Here is a 19,331-nt window from a genome sequence, read left to right as displayed (position 1 = left end):
TATCATAACTGTATGGTAAATTGATCACAGGAGCAATCTTACAGTTGACAGTGTAAAAGAATCATTGTTCCTGAACTATAATGACAAACTTCTAAAATTTATTACATTTTAAATATAAAATTGGAATAATTATGACTTTTCGATAACATTTAATATTTAATCTTTTATCCAAGCAGTTTATTCTCTGACAGTGATGTTCAACTTTAGCCTCAGCTTTGACTGAATGTTGATTTTAATCTCAGGTTAAGATTCATTGATTAATTCATCAATTTAAAAATATTAATTTGGCTCTATACTATGTTCCAATCACTGTATTAGAAGACAAACTAGCTTATATTTCTGTCCAGATGAAGTATTTTAAACTCCTACTATTATGAGATTCTCAATGTCTTATTAAAATCTTTTGCATTGGCATTTAGCAATGGGCTGTCCTATGGTACATACTCACTTGTGCTATATTTGTTGGATGAATAACTCCATTAGTAGCCCTAACTATGGGTCATTTAAAAATATTTTATAAGCATATTTTCCATATCATCATGTAAATTATTAATGTATAAAATTTGAGCAGACCAAGTATTTAGGAGAGACTTCCAGCTCACCATGAAAACTTTCCCTCCAGGTTGACAATAATGGAGCTTGGTTCCACTGGGGACTGTAATTGAATCCACTGGAATCCATCTTCCTATGGTATCTCTATGACCATGTTTCTAATCTTATTCACAAGAATATATTTAGAAAATTCTGAAAAATGTCTTACTGAAAGTTGGGCACAACATTTAATGCATTTCCTTCATTATCTTGTCTGTTAGAGTCAAAACAAGAAATGGGGTTGATTTGACATGAATTACTCTTGATGCACCAAGATATGAAGCTTCCGTGTCACCTTGATTTAAAAAAAAATTCCAAAGCCTTTTAAAAAATATTTTATTTCTTACATGGAATATTTTAAGCTACTAAGTGAATGGTTTTTGAAATTCACATTAGTAGTTTTTTCTTAGACAAACTAACAAACAAATGACAACTCCCACACTTAGTGAAACCTTAGAATCCGAACATTCTCTGTGATTCCATAAAAGCTAATCTTTGTTAGTTTTGTTGCAGTCTCTTAGTTTCTCATATTATCATTTATCTGACTGAAACTTAATGAAAACAAAGAGTTCAAGTATTCTATTCTAATTCACAATCACTTTATCTTCTTAGAAGTTATTTTTAGTCAGTATTTATTTTTATACTTTCCTATTTGAGGACAACTGTGGTAGAAATAATGATGAACTGCATTTTCACCCATTCACCAATATAACAACTTTGTCACAAGAAGAGGACCTATCCTTTCTTTGTTCATCCTTTTCTGAACGTGACTAAATAACCATTTGGTTGTCTTTACTATAATGTGCAAACATTATGACTTTTGAGTACTAGCTTCTTGGCAATATTCTCACCAGTGTTCTGGTGGTGTGGACAGTACATACATAGCTCAGTTAATTTACTGGAGACATAAATATATACATGAAAACATATATGTATGCATACATGCATAACTGTGTACATATTTTTATTAATAAATTTTGTAGATTTTCACTACAATTATTTTTCCATGTTTTCATAATATTATGCTTTCTGCATATGGGAGGGTTTTGGTATATAAATTTGGGTGTATAAATTTTACATAATTTTAATACACAATATATGTTTCTATATAATCAAACAATAAAATTTTGAAATATCAGTTTAAAAACAATTTAGCTTCTGCCATTTTCTAAATGGATATTTGTATACTTATATAAATATTTATATTCCATATACTTCATAAGACACAGAAAAATTTTTCAAAATTATTGATAAGAAACAATTTGCTTTTAGAAAATAATATGTGATTGTGAAATATTGCAGAAATACCTGTTGTCACTCAAATTTAAGACTCTTAGTTTCTGCATCTGTCCAATCTCTTCAGGAAGAAATTCCAGTTTATTGGAGCGTAGAGACATAACTGTTACATTCTTACAGCTTCCAATCTATGGGTAACAAAAGAAAAAAAAGTAAAGAATCACAGTGTAAACTATTTTTATACTAACATTTATAATTTATAAAGTAAGTTAATTAATTTATAAATTTCTTTATCACTTTTAAGACTCTCAATATGTGTATTTCATATTTTATAATCTCACTCTCTAAAATATGTGTCTATAATACATATATTCCTTTAGATATTAAGACTGTGTATCTTATATTTTTTTACATATCATGAAGGAAAAATTTTCTTTTTAATTTTATGATTAGAATACTTGTTAGCTTCATTGTTTTCATAAATCACATTGTTTTTGTCTATCCAAGTAAGTACTAATAATCTGTTTATAATAGATCATATATACTCAAAAATGAAATATTGTTGATATTTCCTTTGTAAAGTTAGTTTTATTTCATGTTACAATGGTATTTTTATTTTTATTCATAACTTTTGTCTCTAAATAATGATATATGAATTATTGTTCCTGTATTATGAAAGCATTTAATAGAAAATGTTAAATTGAAAATATACTTCACAGTTTTTTCTTGACATGAATACATGAAAGTCCCATTTAGAGATGAATGCTAATGGACCATTTTGGTGGATCCTGAAGTTAAAACAATATTATGCAACATGATACTTTAAAAAACTTATTTATATTAAAAACTTTCACTTAGAACTAGAAGTGTAGTCATCTCAAAATTTATTTATTGTTTTTAAAAGCAAAATATATAAGTTGGATTAGTTAAAATTGTATTCCTTAGCATGAACTAATTTATAATATTTTATTACTATTTTTGGCAAGCAGTGTTTAAATCAAATGTATTTCCTGGGTCAAATATAAGAACTTATAACTTGTCATTTAAAAAAGAATGATTAACAAATAAATAATTCCTGTATATATTCACAGCTCAACTCGTAAGCTTTACTGCTACTGCACTGTTAAGATTTAATCCCAAAACAGATTCATTAAAAGAAATTAATAGAAACAAGTTTATTCCTCACTTCTCTGGGTAATTCTGGAAGGAAATTCTCATCGACTGCTAATGTTCGAAGACTGTGAAGGTAGCCAATAGTAGAAGGTAGTGACTCCAGTTCATTACAGCTACAGTCAAATTCTTCTAATAAAGATAAACTGAAAATTAAATACATTAGTTAGACATTTTAAAAGATCAGGTGGCACAAAATTTTTGGAAAAGCCATATATTCAAATTCACCAACCAAATTATTTAGCTAGTGACTGCGTAATATTATATAAGTTAATTTATCAGTTCAGTCAAATGGTTCAATACCATTTAATAAGTGGTTCAATTTGCTGAAATAAATGTAGTTCATTTTTCTCCTATCTTAATTCACCTGTCATTTAAATGAGCCATTGAGAATGACAAAAGGTTTTGTTTGTTTGTTTTTATACAACTTAGGTGTCACATATAGTCAGAGGCTCATAATGTATATCCTTGGAATGAGTGCATATAACTGGCATGGGCAGGTAGAAGGGTATAGAGGGCAGGTCCAAGAAAGGGAAGATAAGGGGGGCAAAATATTAACAACAAAAACACTGATTAAATGCTAGGTATTTTACTAAGCATTTTAGAGATAAAAATAACTACTCTTTTCTTTATAATAACTCTAGCAGATATCTATTATTTTAAACCCACTTTACACATAAGGAAATTGAGGCGTAAAGAGGCTAAGTAACTTGCCCAAGGCCACACAAAATAGGAAAACTAGTACCTAAATGCAGACAATATAGTTCCACTCTATTTTCTTGCCTCTCAGCCTGTGCATCAGTAGCAGAGGCTACGGACAAGGCTCATTTCAGCCTGCAGATGTGTTTTGGTTGGTTTACATAGTATTTTAAAAAGTGGTAAACTCTACATAATGACCCAGACTTTTGGTGCCTTTTGAAAAAGAAGAAGATCTGCAAATACTGGGCCTTTATTCTTGCATGACAATAATGGAAACAGAGTAATGGCTGCTGTCTTCAAATGAGCACAGTTCTCCAGTTTGCCACAATCTCCACCACTCCAAACTTAGCCTGCTTTACCCCAAATCTATAGAAAGGAATTGTATGTGTATACTTTCAAGCTATCACAAGGGAACAAGACATTTCATTGTCTGGTTTGAGATAGCTGGGAAAGAAAGAGGGCCTGGCACAGAGTAAGCGCTAGCTATATTTAAGTTGTCACTGATGTTAATATTATTACACTGTTATTACCATTCATATCATTGTTTTACTGTAATAGGAAGGAACCCTCAAGGATGATGATCTCACCATCGTAAAGGGAAGAATGAATTAGAATTAACTGGAGTAATACTGTAGAATCAACTTCCCTTTTTTATATCTTGGAACTAGCTGGCTTGAATGCAATTTATTCCCATAATTTAGTTAACAAGTGAACACAGAAATTAAGCATTTGGGTTTTAAGTTAGTCAGAATGGATTTGTGTCCCAGTCTTGTCACTTATTAGACATATTATCTTGGGTATCAAAAAATAAAACAAGGATCAGAGCTCAAAAATCAAAGCTGATTTTATTTACTGCCAGGCAAGGGAACACTCCCTGTTCACACTCAGAAGAAATTCACTTAGTAGTGCACTGCGGGGGGAAAAAATCAGTGCCAAAAGGGGGTGGTGACAGGAGGTCATGATGATCATGCTCATTAAAGATGAAAAATTTGCATTATGGAGAGGTTGGAATAAGTTCACAGGTCTGTGTACAAGTAGGTAAATCAAGTCCCATCATTCATGGGTCAGGGAAGAATCTAATTCAGTCAAGTTCAGTCTGACCCTGATCAGGGTAACTCATGATTTATGATCCTTAACAGCTTCAACTGGTTAGAACCCAGAAGTGGTGAAACACAGTATCCAGCTGTGAATAATAGCTCTTAGGCAAATGCTTTTCCTTTTGCATAGACAAGTCATATTATTTTTCCACAGGCCTTAGTTTCTTTGTATTTGTAGTGAGGATACTAGTAATTCCTGCCTCATGCAGTTTCTCTGAGTATTTCATGAAATACTGTAAGTAAAGAACTTAGCACAATACCTGCCATAAAATACACACTCAGGAAATATTTTCTCTTTTTATTAGTGAACCCTGAGAAATTAATTTCTAAATCCTTTGAGGCCCGCACATGCAGGGGTGGTCGTGTCAATGGGTACCAGACATACATGGCTGTGTGACTCTGTATGTATGCATTGGTGGAGGCAGAAATCAATGTATGTGGAAAACCCAGTAACAGATTATTTGTTTCTTAAAAAAAGTCTAGCACAGTGTCATACACATATAATACACTAAGAAAATTTGGTAGAATTGAATGAAAGAGGTTTCTATCTAAGGTTTGTGGTCATGTACTCAGCAAGTGGTCATGAAAGTACGAGTGATTTTTAAAAGGAAAAACTAGTGAGAGAGTGGCATGTACATATATACACTACCAAATGTAAAATAGATAGCTAGTGGGAAGCAGCCACATAGCACAGGGAGATCAGCTCGGTGCTTTGTGACCACCTGGAGGGGTGGGATAGGGAGGGTGGGAGGGAGACGCAAGAGGGAAGAGATATGGGGACATATGTATATGTATAGCTGATTCACTTTGTTATAAAGCAGAAACTAACACACCATTGTAAAGCAATTATACTCCAATAAAGATGCTAAAAAAATAAAACTTCAGATGTATGTTCAGAGGTAGAAGTCGAAGAACTAAATAATTAAATAATATAATTAAGCTTTCTTATTTTTCTTTCTTTTATAAAAACATTTTTGAAGTTAGTCTTGAATCATAGTAAGGCACTCCTTACTTTGCACAGATTTCAGTTATCATGGTTTCCTTAAATAACATTTGTCCCCCAACAACATGGCTCAAATTTCAATTACCTCAGTATATTAACTGTGAGTAACTGCATAAAGTACAAACTTTGCTGCTAACTCTTCAGTCCACAAATCGCTGTGTAAATAACAGATGTACATCATGATCAGTGACTAGTCATATTACTTTTTTGAGTCTGTCAGTGATCAGCCTCTGCACATCCACTATTCAGTTCATACACGGATAGTAAGTCTTGTAGTTATGTTGCCTTCTTGTCAATCGGCTATAGAGAGATACTATAGGCACCATAATTTAACATTTAAAGTGCTACTCCTGTTGGATAATGCTCTTCGTCATCCTAATTCTCTTGGGGATTTAGATGAAAATGTGAAAGTTTGCTTTTTATCACCAAGAACAACTTCATTAATCCAACCAGTGGACCAAGGAGTTATTTCAACTTTGAAGGCCTGTTATCTTACACAGACTTTTGAATAGGCTAGTGATGCTACAACTGGAGATCGTACCATTTCTTTAGCTGAGTTTTGGAAGAAATATGACATAAATCAGTCAATTGAAAATATTCAAACATCATGGCAGGAAGTAACAGCAAGTAATACTCATGCAATGTAGCAGAAACTTTTAGCACACTGTGCAAATAACTTGGCAGGATTTGAACTGAACATACATGGGATTATAGAAGAAACAGCTGACTGTGGGAATGCTGCCTGCCACTATTTGAAAGCCTGTAGATCTGCTGCCAGAGGAACTTAGTAAAGGAAAACTTGTTGACATCAATGAGGAAAGTGGTTGTAATGAAAAGGATGAAGATATCTCAGAGGAAGTGACCCTGGCAATAAACTTTACATTAAAGGAACTCTCAGAGATATTTCATGATATTGAAAGCACAAAGGATAAAAGTTTGGAAGCTGATCCAAGCTTAAAAGGAGGATGACAATTCACTGACTCATAGAAAAGATGTTCACTCTGAATTACAACTTACACAATGAAAAGAAGGCAAGCACTGTTCAAACTAATTTTGATAAGATCTTTAAAAAAAACCCACTTTAATTCTTGATGTTCCTAATGTTTACAATGACTGTGTATTAAATCCATGTTGATTTATTATTTTTCCATTTCTCTATACATTTATAACCAACAGCAACAGTATTTAATGTTTGAAAAGGTTTAAAGATCTTTTGTCAGAACAATCATAATTTCCCCCATTGATTCTTAAGACTACTTTGCATAGTTTCAATGTGCATGGTTGTTTTCATAGTCCCCACTACTGTGCAAAGTGAGGACTTCCTACAATAAAAAGACAACATTTTTACTGCACCATGGGATATACTGAATTAATAATTTATAGCCTGAAAGTATTTTACATTTTTGGGTTACAAAGAAAACCTATTACGTGCAAAACACACATTCTTCAGTGATCTCTGAATTCAAAGGATTCAAACTCAAAATCTAACATTCCAGCTGACTTTATTGATGGTTATCTTGTTATAAATCACCTAAGGTATTTTAATACAGGATCCTATATGAATACAGTTGTACCACATTTACTCAAATTATCACTGGCATTCAAAAGATAGACCAAAATAAGTGAAATAAATCTGACAGAGAAAGACAAACACCATACAATCTCACTTATGTGTGGAATCTAAAAACAAAAATACAAAAAACTAAAAAAAAAAAGAAACCCACAACCAAGCTCATATATACAGTGAACATCTTTGGTGGTTGCCAGGATTAGGGGATAGGGGGTAGGAAAAATGGGTGAAGGTGACTAAAAGGGACCAACTCCCCATTATAAAATAAATAAGTCATGGGGATGTAATGTACAGCACTGTATAGTTAACAATACTGTATTGTATATTTGAAAGTTGCTAAGAGAGTAGATCTTAAAAGGTCTCATCACAAGAAAAAGGTAACTATGTATGGTGAAAAATGTTAACTAGATATATTGTGGTGATCATTTTGCAATACATACAAATATGGAATCATCCTGCTGTACATCTGAAACCACATTACCCTTTGTACAAAAACAAAGATAGACCAAATGCTACCTTTTTTAGAAGTTTTCTCTATAGTCTATAATAGTACACATTAAAAGTGAAAACAAGCTGCAAAGGAAGTATAAAGTACCTTAAAGCACTGCTTCCAAAACTTTAGCATGTATATGAATCACCAGCAGAACTCGCTAAAATGCAGATTCAGATTCAGTGATTTGGGGTGGGGCCCAGATTCTGCATCTGAAACAAGCTAGTGGGTGATGTAGAAGCTCCTGGTCCTGGGACCACACATTCTTAAATAAAGTACTTGCAAATATGTCAAGAGTAACATTAAAACACACACACACAGATGGAGAGATATACCATGTTCTTGGATTGGAAGATTCAACACTGTGAAAATGACTATACTACACAAAGCAATCTACAGAATCAATGAAATCCCTATCAAACTACCAATGGCATTTTTCACAGAACTAGAATAAAAAATTTCACAATTTGTATGGAAAGACAAAAGACCCCGCATAGCCAAAGCAATCTTGAGAAAGAAAAACAGAGCTGGAGGAATCAAGCTCCTGGACTTCAGACTATACTCCAAAGCTACAGTAATCAAGACAGTATGGTACTGGAACAAATACAGAAATATAGATCAGTGGAATAGGATAGAAAGCCCAGAGATAAACCCATGCACATATGGTCACCTTATTTGTGATAAACGAGGCAAGAATATACAATGGACAAAAGACAGCCTCTTCAATAAGTGGTGCTGGGAAAACTGGACAGCTACATGGAAAAGAATGAAATTAGAACACTCCCTAACACCATACATGAAAATAAACTCAAAATGGATTAAAGACCTAAACGTAAGGCCAGACAATATAAAACTCTTAGAGGAAAACATAGGCAGAACACTCTATGACATAAATCACAGCAAGATCCTTTTTGACCCACCTCCTAGAGAAATGAAAATAAAAGCAAAAATAAACAAATGGGACCTAATGAAACTTAAAAGCTTTTGCACAGCAAAGGAAACCATAAACAAGATGAAAAGACAACCCTCAGAATGGGAGAAAATATTTGCAAATGAAGCAACTGACAAAGGATTAATCTCCAAAATACACAAGCAGCTCATGCACCTCAATATCAAAAAAACAAACAACCCAATCCAAAAATAGGCAGAAGACCTAAATCAACATTTCTCCAAAGAAGATATACAGATTGCCAACAAACACGTGAAAGAATGCTCAACATCATTAATCATTAGAGAAATGCAAATCAAAACTACAATGAGGTATCACTTCACACCAGTCAGAATGGCTGTCATCAAAAAATCTACAAACAATAAATGCTGGAGAGGGTGTGGAGAAAAGGGAACCCTCTTGCACTGGTGGTGGGAATATAAATTGATACAGCCACTATGGAGAACAGTATGGAGGTTCCTTAAAAAAGTAAAAATAGAACTACCATACAACCCAGCACTCCCACTACTGGGCATATACCCAGAGAAAACCATAATTCAAAAAGAGTCATGTACCACAATATTCATTGCAGCTCTATTTACAATAGCCAGGACATGGAAGCAACCTAAATGTCCATCAACAGATGAATGGATAAAGAAGATGTGGCACATATATACAATGGAATATTACTCAGCCATAAAAAGAAACGAAATTGAATTATTTGCAGTGAGGTGGATGGACCTAGAGTCTATCATACAGAATGAAGTAAGTCAGAAAGAGAAAAACAAATACCATATGCTAACACACATATATGGAATCTAAAAAAATAAAATAAAATAAATGGTTATGAACAACCTAGGGGCAGGACAGGAATAAAGACGCAGACGTAGAGAATGGACTTGAGGACACAGAGAGGGGGAAGGGTAAGCCGGGACAAAGTAAGAGAGTGGCATAGACATATATACACTACCAAATGTAAACTAGATAGCTAGTGGGAAGCAGCTGCATAGCACAGGGAGACCAGCTCGATGCTTTTTGACCACCTAGGGGGTGGGATAGGGAGGATGGGAGGGAGACGCAAGAGGGAGGATATATGGGGATATATGTATACGTATAGCTGATTCACTTTGCTTCAAAGCAGAAACTAAGACACCATTGTAAAGCAATTATACTCCAATAAAGATGTTAAAAAAAAAGATAAATAAGAGACTTATATAAGAAATGGAAAAATATCACGGTAGAGTGTTCCCTAACTTGTATAAAGAGTTCACAAAACTTATTTGTCCATGAAACTTATCTTTATGTCATACCTATTAAAATCTCAAGTAATGATTATTTTGAGGAATATAATTTAGGAAATGCTGGTTTAGTTAGTAGGTGTATCGAGCTTTTAATTTAAAGGAGGAAGCTGCAGTGGTCTGGGTGGACAGAGGGAAAAGAATTAAGTCGTAAAAACAAGTAAGCATATTTTTGAATCCAAATACCCCCAATTTGATTTAAGTCAATAACTCTTTACCTTATTGGACTTCATTTTTATAAAACACTTATTAAATGTGTGAGCACTTTCCATGTATTAACACATTTAATCCTCACAACATTCTTATGAGGTAGGCATTATTACTATGATTTCCATTTTACTGAGGAGGAATCTAAGGCTCTACCCAATAGCACATCGAAGAGCCAGGTTTCTGACCCAGAAGGTCTGGCTCCAAAGCCAAAGCAACCAACTGCTTCGGTAAACTTCTCTAAGGGAGCTTCATTTTAAACCAGCATCGCAGGTAATTCTGATGCAGGCACAATGGAATAGGGTTCGAGAAGACAGTTATCTGATAGCTGTATAAGTAAGCTGAATCCAGTTAGTGGTTCTTAAACTTTAGCATGCGTCAGAATCCCTGGAAGGGCTTGTTAATAATACACAGATTGCTGGTCCAATGCCCAGAGCTTCTGATTCAGTAAACCTGGGATTGTCTCCGAGAATTTGCACTTCGAACAAGTTCCCAGTTGAAGCTGATGCTGCTGATCAGGGGACCACGTGTTGAGAACCACCAGTCTAGACTAGACTATGGAAAAGCTTGAATATTAGTGTGAAGATATTTGGGTTTTATCCAATGAAGGGTGTGTGTGTGTGTGTGTGTGTGTGTGTGTGTGTGCGTGCGCGCACACACTTTGTTTTTAATTTTTTGACTCGAATAACATTACATGATACGAAATTCAAAAAGTACAAAAGGTATACAATAAAAGCAAGTCTCCCTATTTACTCTACTGCCCAGCCCCCAAATTCTCCTCCCCAAAACCATGTACGTTTCCAGTTTCTTGTGTATCCTTCCATGCTTAGCGAATAGAGGGGAGCACAGTTTTTAGCATTCAGATACCTAGAATGCTTATTTTCTTGTTATTATAGCAGTCTAGTAAGTAGACTACTGGAATTTACAATCTAGGGTATTGATATCATATAAACTAAACATCTGGATCAAAGAATTAGAATTTAGACATAGGTGGAAATTACAAATGAAGAAACTAAGCCACTGAGAGTTTAAATAATTTGTCCAAGTTCACACAGTAAGTGGCGTAGCCAGGGTTCACACCCATGCTATTTGACTCCAAAGCCAGTGCTCCTTGCATTATTCCTTAGGAGTTTGAGGCCCATAGGAAAGAAGGGATTTACCCAGCTTTGCATAGTTACTTAGACTTTCTGATTCTAGTTAGCGGTCTTTCTCATTGACCATACTCTATGATGGAATGATTTTTAAAATATCCATTCAAATTTTTGAGATTTTATTGCTTTTCTCCAAAACTACGAAGCTAAGAGAGAGTAGGTTTAGCGTACGGTTTCCCTTTTAATGGGAGATCTTTTGCCTTTAGAGCAATGGGGCTCTTAAATGACCTAATATTACAAAATGTGTGACTCAACTATAACATATATTAAGAAGCATCATAGGACCCAGCAATCCCACTACTGGGCATATACTCTGAGAAAACCATAATTCAAAAAGACACATGCACCCCAGTGTTCATTGCAGCAGTATTTACAATAGCTAGGTCATGGAAGTAACCTAAATGCCCATCGACAGACGAATGGATAAAGAAGATGTGGTAGAAATATACAATGGAATATTACTCAGCCATAAAAAAGAACGAAATTGGGTCATTTATAGAGACGTGGATGGACCTAGAGACTGTCATACAGAGTGAAGTAAGTCAGAAAGAGAAAAACAAATACCGTATATTAACGCATATATCTGGAATCTAGAAAAATGGTACACATGAACCAGTTTGCAAGGCAGAAATAAAGACGCAGATGTAGAGAACAAATGTATGGACACCAAGGGGGGAAAGCGGGGATGGGGCATGGTGGTGGTGGGATGAATTGGGAGATTGGGATTGACATGTATATACTAATATGTATAAAATAGATAACTAATAAGAACCTGCTGTATAATAAATAAATTAATTAAATTAAATTTTAAAAAAAGAAGCATCATAGGTCAATTAACAGCTTAGCTTTGAAATCTGATAACTTCTCTCAGCCTCTGTTTCTGCATCTGTTGATGGGGAGATAATAATACACATTGAATAGTGTTGATGGGGCCTTTAAATAAGAATACATGTAAAGCACCAAACACGGTATCTGGCACAATACGAACACACACAAAAAGTTGTTTGTTACTATTTTCATTGCACATTCAATTATTAGAGTGGCTGGAACTCCTAGGCACAACTTAAGATTCAACAACAAAAATAACCAATTTTGCAAGTCATTTGGCACAAAAGTCATGGAATCCATTTCAACTGTGAAAGATGTTGAAAAATGAATTCTTTCAGCAATTTTTACTAGTTGGACTATTGAAAATTACCAAAGATAAGTCTAACCTATTGAAACATTTGATGTGCAGAATGAGAATATTTTTGGTCACTGCAGCTGATCTGAACATTTTGGTGCGCAGAGTTCTAGGTAGAATGTCTCATAATAAAATAAAGACTAATTCACTACTTCCAGAACACTTTCTGTGTGTGATCTGGGTGCCATTAAATGGGATTCTAATCAAATTTTATCTCTAGCCTTGAACTAAATCTCTGATCTATCAGTTCTGAATTCCCTAAAGAAAGCAAAGCCATTATATCATTATTATTATTTTTACTTCATACAGATTGTTTATTAAGGTATACTATAAAATTTTAGAAATTTAGTTTATTTTTTGCCACAAGTGCTACCTTGAAGTGAGAACATGTTAGACAATGGCTGTCACAATTTTACCATCCAAGACATGATGTATTATAGAACTGAAATCTTCAAACTTTTTCATTTTAGGACCTCTTTACACTCTTAAAAATCACTGATAATCCTAAAGTACTGTTTTTAATATGGTTTATATCTATTGGTATCTACAATATTATAAATTAAAAGGGGCATTTAAAAATAATTATTTATTATTCATTCTTAAATAACAATAATAAACCCATGACATGTTAATGTATGTAACACATTTTTATAAAAGTAAGTATACTTTCCAAAACAAAAACCTTTAGTGAGAAGAGTGACATTTTTATTTTTGTGAATCTCTTCAATGTTTAGCTTAATAGAAGGCAACTGGATTCTCATATCTGCTTTGTATTCAATTTGTTGTGGTATGTTGTTTTGATTAAGTTATATATAAAAAAGTCCAAACTCACACAGATAGGTAGTTGGAAAAGGGAGGAGTATTTTCATGGTCTTTTTGGATAATTGTGATTATTCTTTGATACTACACCCAAACTCAACAAGTGGCAGTCTTTTTAGGGGATACAGTAATTGCAATGTAGAATCTGAAATACATCAATGAACTTTTCTTACTTTTCATACCAATACATTAAAATCAACTAACCTTTTTGCACTTTGAATGGGTCTATTTCTCATGTGTGATTTTGTAGCTCATGCATTGGTCATTTGGAAAGTGTGGCTTCACTGAGTTGAACAGATTTTCCAAATGTTGACACATTTCATATTACAATATCAACAAATCACATTCATTATTACACCAGTGATATCACACCAGTGTTATCAGAAAAGGCTTTAAATATTGGGAAGCTGTCAAACTCACAGTGGCAGATACAAATTTTCCAAAATTCTAATTTTTACTTGATAGCTCAAATTTCACTGTTGGCAACAAATTCTGTCAGTTGTTTCCCTTGAAGTGACAAGCTCACTTTGTTCATTTTTGACAAAATTCTACCAAATACTCAAGTCTGAGTAACCACAGTTTGTCAGTCATTCTTCCTCTTTTTAAAATAGACTTTACTTTTATAGCTGTTTTAGGTTCACAGCAAAACTGAGCAGGAGGTAGAGATTTCTCATATACTTCCTCCTGTTTTTTTATTCTGCCTTTTTTTATTGTAATAAAATACAGTCATATAGTCCATTTCTTTAACACTTCCCTCCATGGCTTTATATGAATGTCAAAACATCAAATTGTAGACTTTAAATATATGCAGTTTATTGTACATCAATTATAGCTAATAAATCTGTTTTTTTTAAAAAAGCTAGGCTTTCTCCCCACCACCCCAAGTACACCCAAATCTGTTAAATTATGGATTTATATAATGCTTCACATGAAATGTGGGGCAAGATTCCTATAAAATGGCCTTACATAATGTTAGAATAAAGACAGCTTATTGATTTCTCACTTTACACAAGTTGTAAACAAAAGAATTTCAGTGAAACACTGATAGTAACATATATATGTTCCTTAAAGAGCTGTAAATCAAACATTAATGGCAACATAAAATTAGAAATAAATCGCTCTCAAATAAATGGAATATATTTTGTCCTTAAAAGGCAATGATGGCCTTCCACCTTGAAGCTTTTTAAAATGCAAGCTGAAACAGATGCTTATCTCCTTAAAGTCTAAAAATACATTAAGTTTCCACAAATATCAAATTTTACTAACAGTGTAATGGTGACATATACATAATGCAGATCTTATAAAAATTGATTTGATTTTGTAAGACATAAGTGAATTTAGAGCTGCTACTCAGTCAAAAACATCAAATTAATAGTATCTGGAAAATTACAGGCAATGGTATAATTGAAGGTCTGGGTAATCACTTTGCTTATGAAAGAGTGATGGTTAAGTATTTCTTATGATATTATCAATATATAGTTGGGTGTCAATGCAGCATCTAAATATAAAACTAAATTAAGATAAATTATATACAAATATATAACTAAATAAAATGCGGTCTAAAATGAGTTTACATATGAACAAAATTATTGATATCTCTAGCAGAAAATGTGTGAAAGTAGAAAACTCAATATATTCTTTTGTTTCTGGCTTTAGAGAGATTGGTATGAAACTTTGTCACTTACTTTCCGATTGTATTGGGTAGCATTGTAAGTTGATTGTCATCTACTTTTAGAGTAGTTAGTTTTTTCAACAAACCTAAAACAGAGAAGGTGTATTAATATAGAAGAATAGATTTCTGACAGAAAATACAATATAAAAGGAATCGCTTTTTATGAGCTGTAGCCCTGATCAAACTACTGCCCCTGCCCACCAGTGGAGCCGGAGAAGGGCTGACAGTCTCAACATCACTTGATTGGGTGATGAGGGTTTGTCATGCTAATTGGCTGCACTCTGCTTATATCAACCTACAAACTGATATTTGTGTGTCTAGTTTTAACTTTCCAGTTACAAAGTTTCCCTTTTCTATTCCAGTTTCCACATTTCCCTTTTCTATTATGCAGCAAATGGACCAGATGAAACTTTTCAAGCCAGCTGTGTTCGGTATTTAATTAACTCATAAGCACTAATAACTAACATTCCTGTTGTGATACAAATTGAAAACAAATCTGAATTAAGCCTAATAATCAACAAATGGGTACTGAAGTACTGCAGTGTATTGGTTATAATTATCGACTTGGAAAATTACAACATAGGACTTCATACCCTTTCTGTTACCATAAATCCTTGACTTGGATCAGCAGTAAGCACAAAAACTTGTAGTTTTTAATCTATCAAGTAGAACTGGTCAAGAATTGAAGTTCCAACTATTTATATTTCACTGTCTGATTTATGCCCTCCATACCCTTACTGCTTGATCTACTCCTACTCCCAGGGTTTTAATGAGCACATTAAAAACCACAGAGTAATTGAAGAACAGCTTCCTTTACCCAGCCGTAACAGAGCCCATAGTATCAATATGGCTTAAATAGCTAAAATCCAAGACAAAGCATTAACAGTGGCTAATTTTTGTTTTACATTGGAACTATAGATATATGCTATAGACGACTTGTTTTGCAGAAAACTTGTTCTGATGGATATAGCAGGTTCCATGGTTGAATGCGTTTGGGAAATGCTAAATTAAACAAAATCAACCAGATTTATTTAATGAAGTTTTTCTAGGACTTTTTAATATGCTAATGTAACAGGGTGACACTAAAGTTATTGGACAACTTGTGTGTGTGCACAGAGTATCTTGTATAGTGGTGTTTTGCGAACATGCTCTCAGAAGCACTGCTATAGCTCATGCCTACCCACCTCAAGTATTTTGAGCATACCTTAAAGGCAAAAAATAAGTCACAAGAAGTCTGAAATAAAGCCATTGTTGCACTTTAAGTTTCAGTATGCTCAGTTACGTATTCCGCAGAAGCACTCAGAATTTCTGCTCTAGTGGAGAGAAATGTTATCACTATCAGACTGCTGTGAGAAAATACCTACAATATTTGGAGATTAATACATCAGCTTGTGCTGTTAGGATACATGGCTGAAAACAGTAGCACCTGAGAAAGAAGACAATTCTCACTGGGGTAATTTATCTCTGAAATTTGAATACCCACTGCCATATTCATCTATGCTCAAAGGGTGACTGAATCACTTTAGCTTCTCTGGTGCATGTGTAAAAAACTATAGACCTTGGAAATATAAAAGAACTCCTGAGCTTGTTCATCAATTGTGAAAAGACAACGGGGGGCTATGAATTACAGCTTTTTTATGAGCTGTAGCCCTGATCAAACTACTGCCCCTGCCCACCAGTGGAGCCGGAGGAGGGCTGACAGTCTCAACATCACTTGATTGAGTCGCGAGAAATTTTGGGCTGGGTTACAGATGGCTCTGCAAACATGAAACCAGGTTGCCAAGCAGTCTTTAAGAGAATCACAGTTCCTAGGTCTGAAGTAGTGGTGAGAAAATTTCGAGGCAGGATAGGGATTAAGGCCAAAAGATTGATGCAACAGATTTTTTTTGAAGAATGGAGTAGTGGCTCTGACAATTGACAGAAGCTTCTATAGCTTTAAAGGTTGAAGTGAGTTAGGGCTCCCTTCTTAGTTCCATGTCTGTGGACTTAAGGGAACTTCACTCATTTGTGGTGTGGCTACTTTGTCACTCACATATTCCATCCAAGGGTGTGCTCTTTGGATACATTCTGGAGTTTCTGTAGGAATCTGGTTGTCCTCGGAGTGGAAATGGGCCATCAGCCTCAGCTCTGTTGCTCATGACTTCCTCTTGCAGATAAATAGCTATATCATATCTGCTTGGACTCTCTTCTACCCTCAGGAACCAAAGGTACTTTATCCTATTTCTTCCTCAATTCCCCACCTCTTTATCCTATATTCCCAACTCAGATATACTGAAGAGAAAGAAAAAGGAGGCTTTTTTTGCTATGATTTTAGCTACTTATATATAAATATATAATAAGAAGAAATGTATTAAACATTAATATCAAAAACAGCTAATATTTACATGACATTTACCCTAGATAACAGAATTTTGAAAGCCAAATGGCTGTGCACTCATCATATCTAAGATTATAATAATTATTATATTATTATAGTACCTAACATTGATTGAACATTTACTATGTGCCAGGTACTGTTCTAAGCAATTTTACTTATATTAATTCATTTATTTCTCAAAATAATCCCCTGATGCAGGTACTATTACTTCCCCACTTAAAAGGTGATAAAACTGAGGCACAGAGAGATTAAGTAGCTTGTGTAAAGTCACACAGTTAATAAGGTAGAAAAGCCAGACTTTGAACTCGGGTAGCTTGACTACAAAATCTGTGTCTTTAACCACTAAGTGAATAAGATAAGTTATTTTGGAAAGTAAAAAAATTATATTCTCCTTTATTGAGTTTCTCTGCTATCCAAAGAAGCTGATTATTAAAGCTCTATCTAGAAAATGTAAAGAGTCCCCTTCATTTTCCCTGGAACCAGCACAAGGAAAGGGACTCAGCATACAGGGTTCATTGTTGAATATATCACTCCATTCAAATACCCCACAACTGCAGAATTAAAATAGGTGTAAAGGAAGCAAAGATTTTATTTTAGTTGCTATTTCCCTTTATTAATACTGTGACGTTTCTTGTCTTTTATTCTTTTAAATATTGGTAGTTCAATAGACGATCCATGCTCAAATAAAGAAGAAAAGATGCAATTTACCATCCAATCAGAATCAACAAATTATTTTAGGACCTTTGAACAGAGTTCCCAGGTATTTCTCTTGACCAAGAAGGAAATTCTTAGAGGAAAGTCAGCCATTCTACGTGTATAATCAGGTACTCTGGCAACTCTGCAGATGTTTAAATGCAATTTTCCCTAAAAGGTCAATAGGGTCCAAAGATAGTTCCAGGAGTAAGCTACTAACAAGTTACTTTCTTAATTTGAGAACCACTCAGATTCTAAGTGAAGATGTTAAATATGTAATACCACCTGCCTGTGCTGGTCTGTTTTATCATCCCAGGATCTAATCTGATATTTTCTATCATCTATACATGCTGCTTTCCCCAGACCAGAAGGCTAATTCCCTAGTCGGCTTTCTTAATGGAAGATATTTTAAACAAATAATCATATCATCTTTTATTTCACTATGTGACATTTTCATTTCCAGAATTTCTAATTGGTTCTTTTTTATAACCACCTTTTCTTAGTCATAGCTCCTGTTTTTGTTTTATACGTTATTTTTATTTTTACAAATGTTATTCTTCCTTTTATCTATTTGAGGATCTGCACATACTTAAAAATTTTTTTTACATTGCTTGATAATTTTGGTTTCCCTTGGGGTAAATTTTCCTATTGTTTGAGTTTTTGGTTGTTGTAACATTAGTTTTCCTTTAAAATTTTTGTTTTCATGCCCATTTGTGAGGGTGAATATTTTTTCCTTACCTATGCTCACCCCTCCCTGTCTGGCACTTTTATGGTTACCTCCACCTGACCCCCAAGTTTCTGGAGTTCAGAACCAGGTCTTATATTAGCAACATGGTACTCTCATTTGATGTGGATGTTGCAGATTCAGTCCAAACCAGCTTGTGACGTGCCGTAATTTTCAGCAGTGAATCTGTATCTGTTCTCTCCTTCCACCCTAGCTCTACATATTATTTGCAGGTTTTTTCAAGTCTCTCTTTGCAGAAAAGGGTTCCTTCCCTGCCTCAGTCCCTGTAAGTCTGTATCCTCCTGGTATGCTTAAGGTCTTTTTTTTTTTTTTTTTTTTTTACTGCAGGAACAATTTATGGCTGCCACTTCTGTTTGTGGTCTGAAGCCCATCAGTCAGGCCTGGGGTCATTTCTGTGTTTCC

General features: G+C 34.2%; 1 protein-coding gene across 1 annotated transcript in view; it reads right to left on the bottom strand.

Moving 5' to 3' along the window:
- LRRC7 (leucine rich repeat containing 7) overlaps window positions 1-19,331 on the bottom strand; it is a 508,378-nt gene that overhangs the window by 111,926 nt on the left and 377,121 nt on the right. The window contains exons 11-13 of the mRNA XM_057529769.1: window positions 15,128-15,200; window positions 3,014-3,143; window positions 1,900-2,015 (exon numbers count right to left, since the gene is read on the bottom strand). Of these exons, the coding sequence (XP_057385752.1) occupies window positions 1,900-2,015; window positions 3,014-3,143; window positions 15,128-15,200 (319 nt within the window). The remainder of the gene's footprint in view (window positions 1-1,899; window positions 2,016-3,013; window positions 3,144-15,127; window positions 15,201-19,331) is intronic.

This window comes from Balaenoptera acutorostrata, chromosome 1 (genome assembly GCF_949987535.1).
Source record: "Balaenoptera acutorostrata chromosome 1, mBalAcu1.1, whole genome shotgun sequence".
NCBI lineage: Eukaryota > Metazoa > Chordata > Mammalia > Artiodactyla > Balaenopteridae > Balaenoptera > Balaenoptera acutorostrata.
This window is presented reverse-complemented; position numbering and strand designations above follow the sequence as displayed.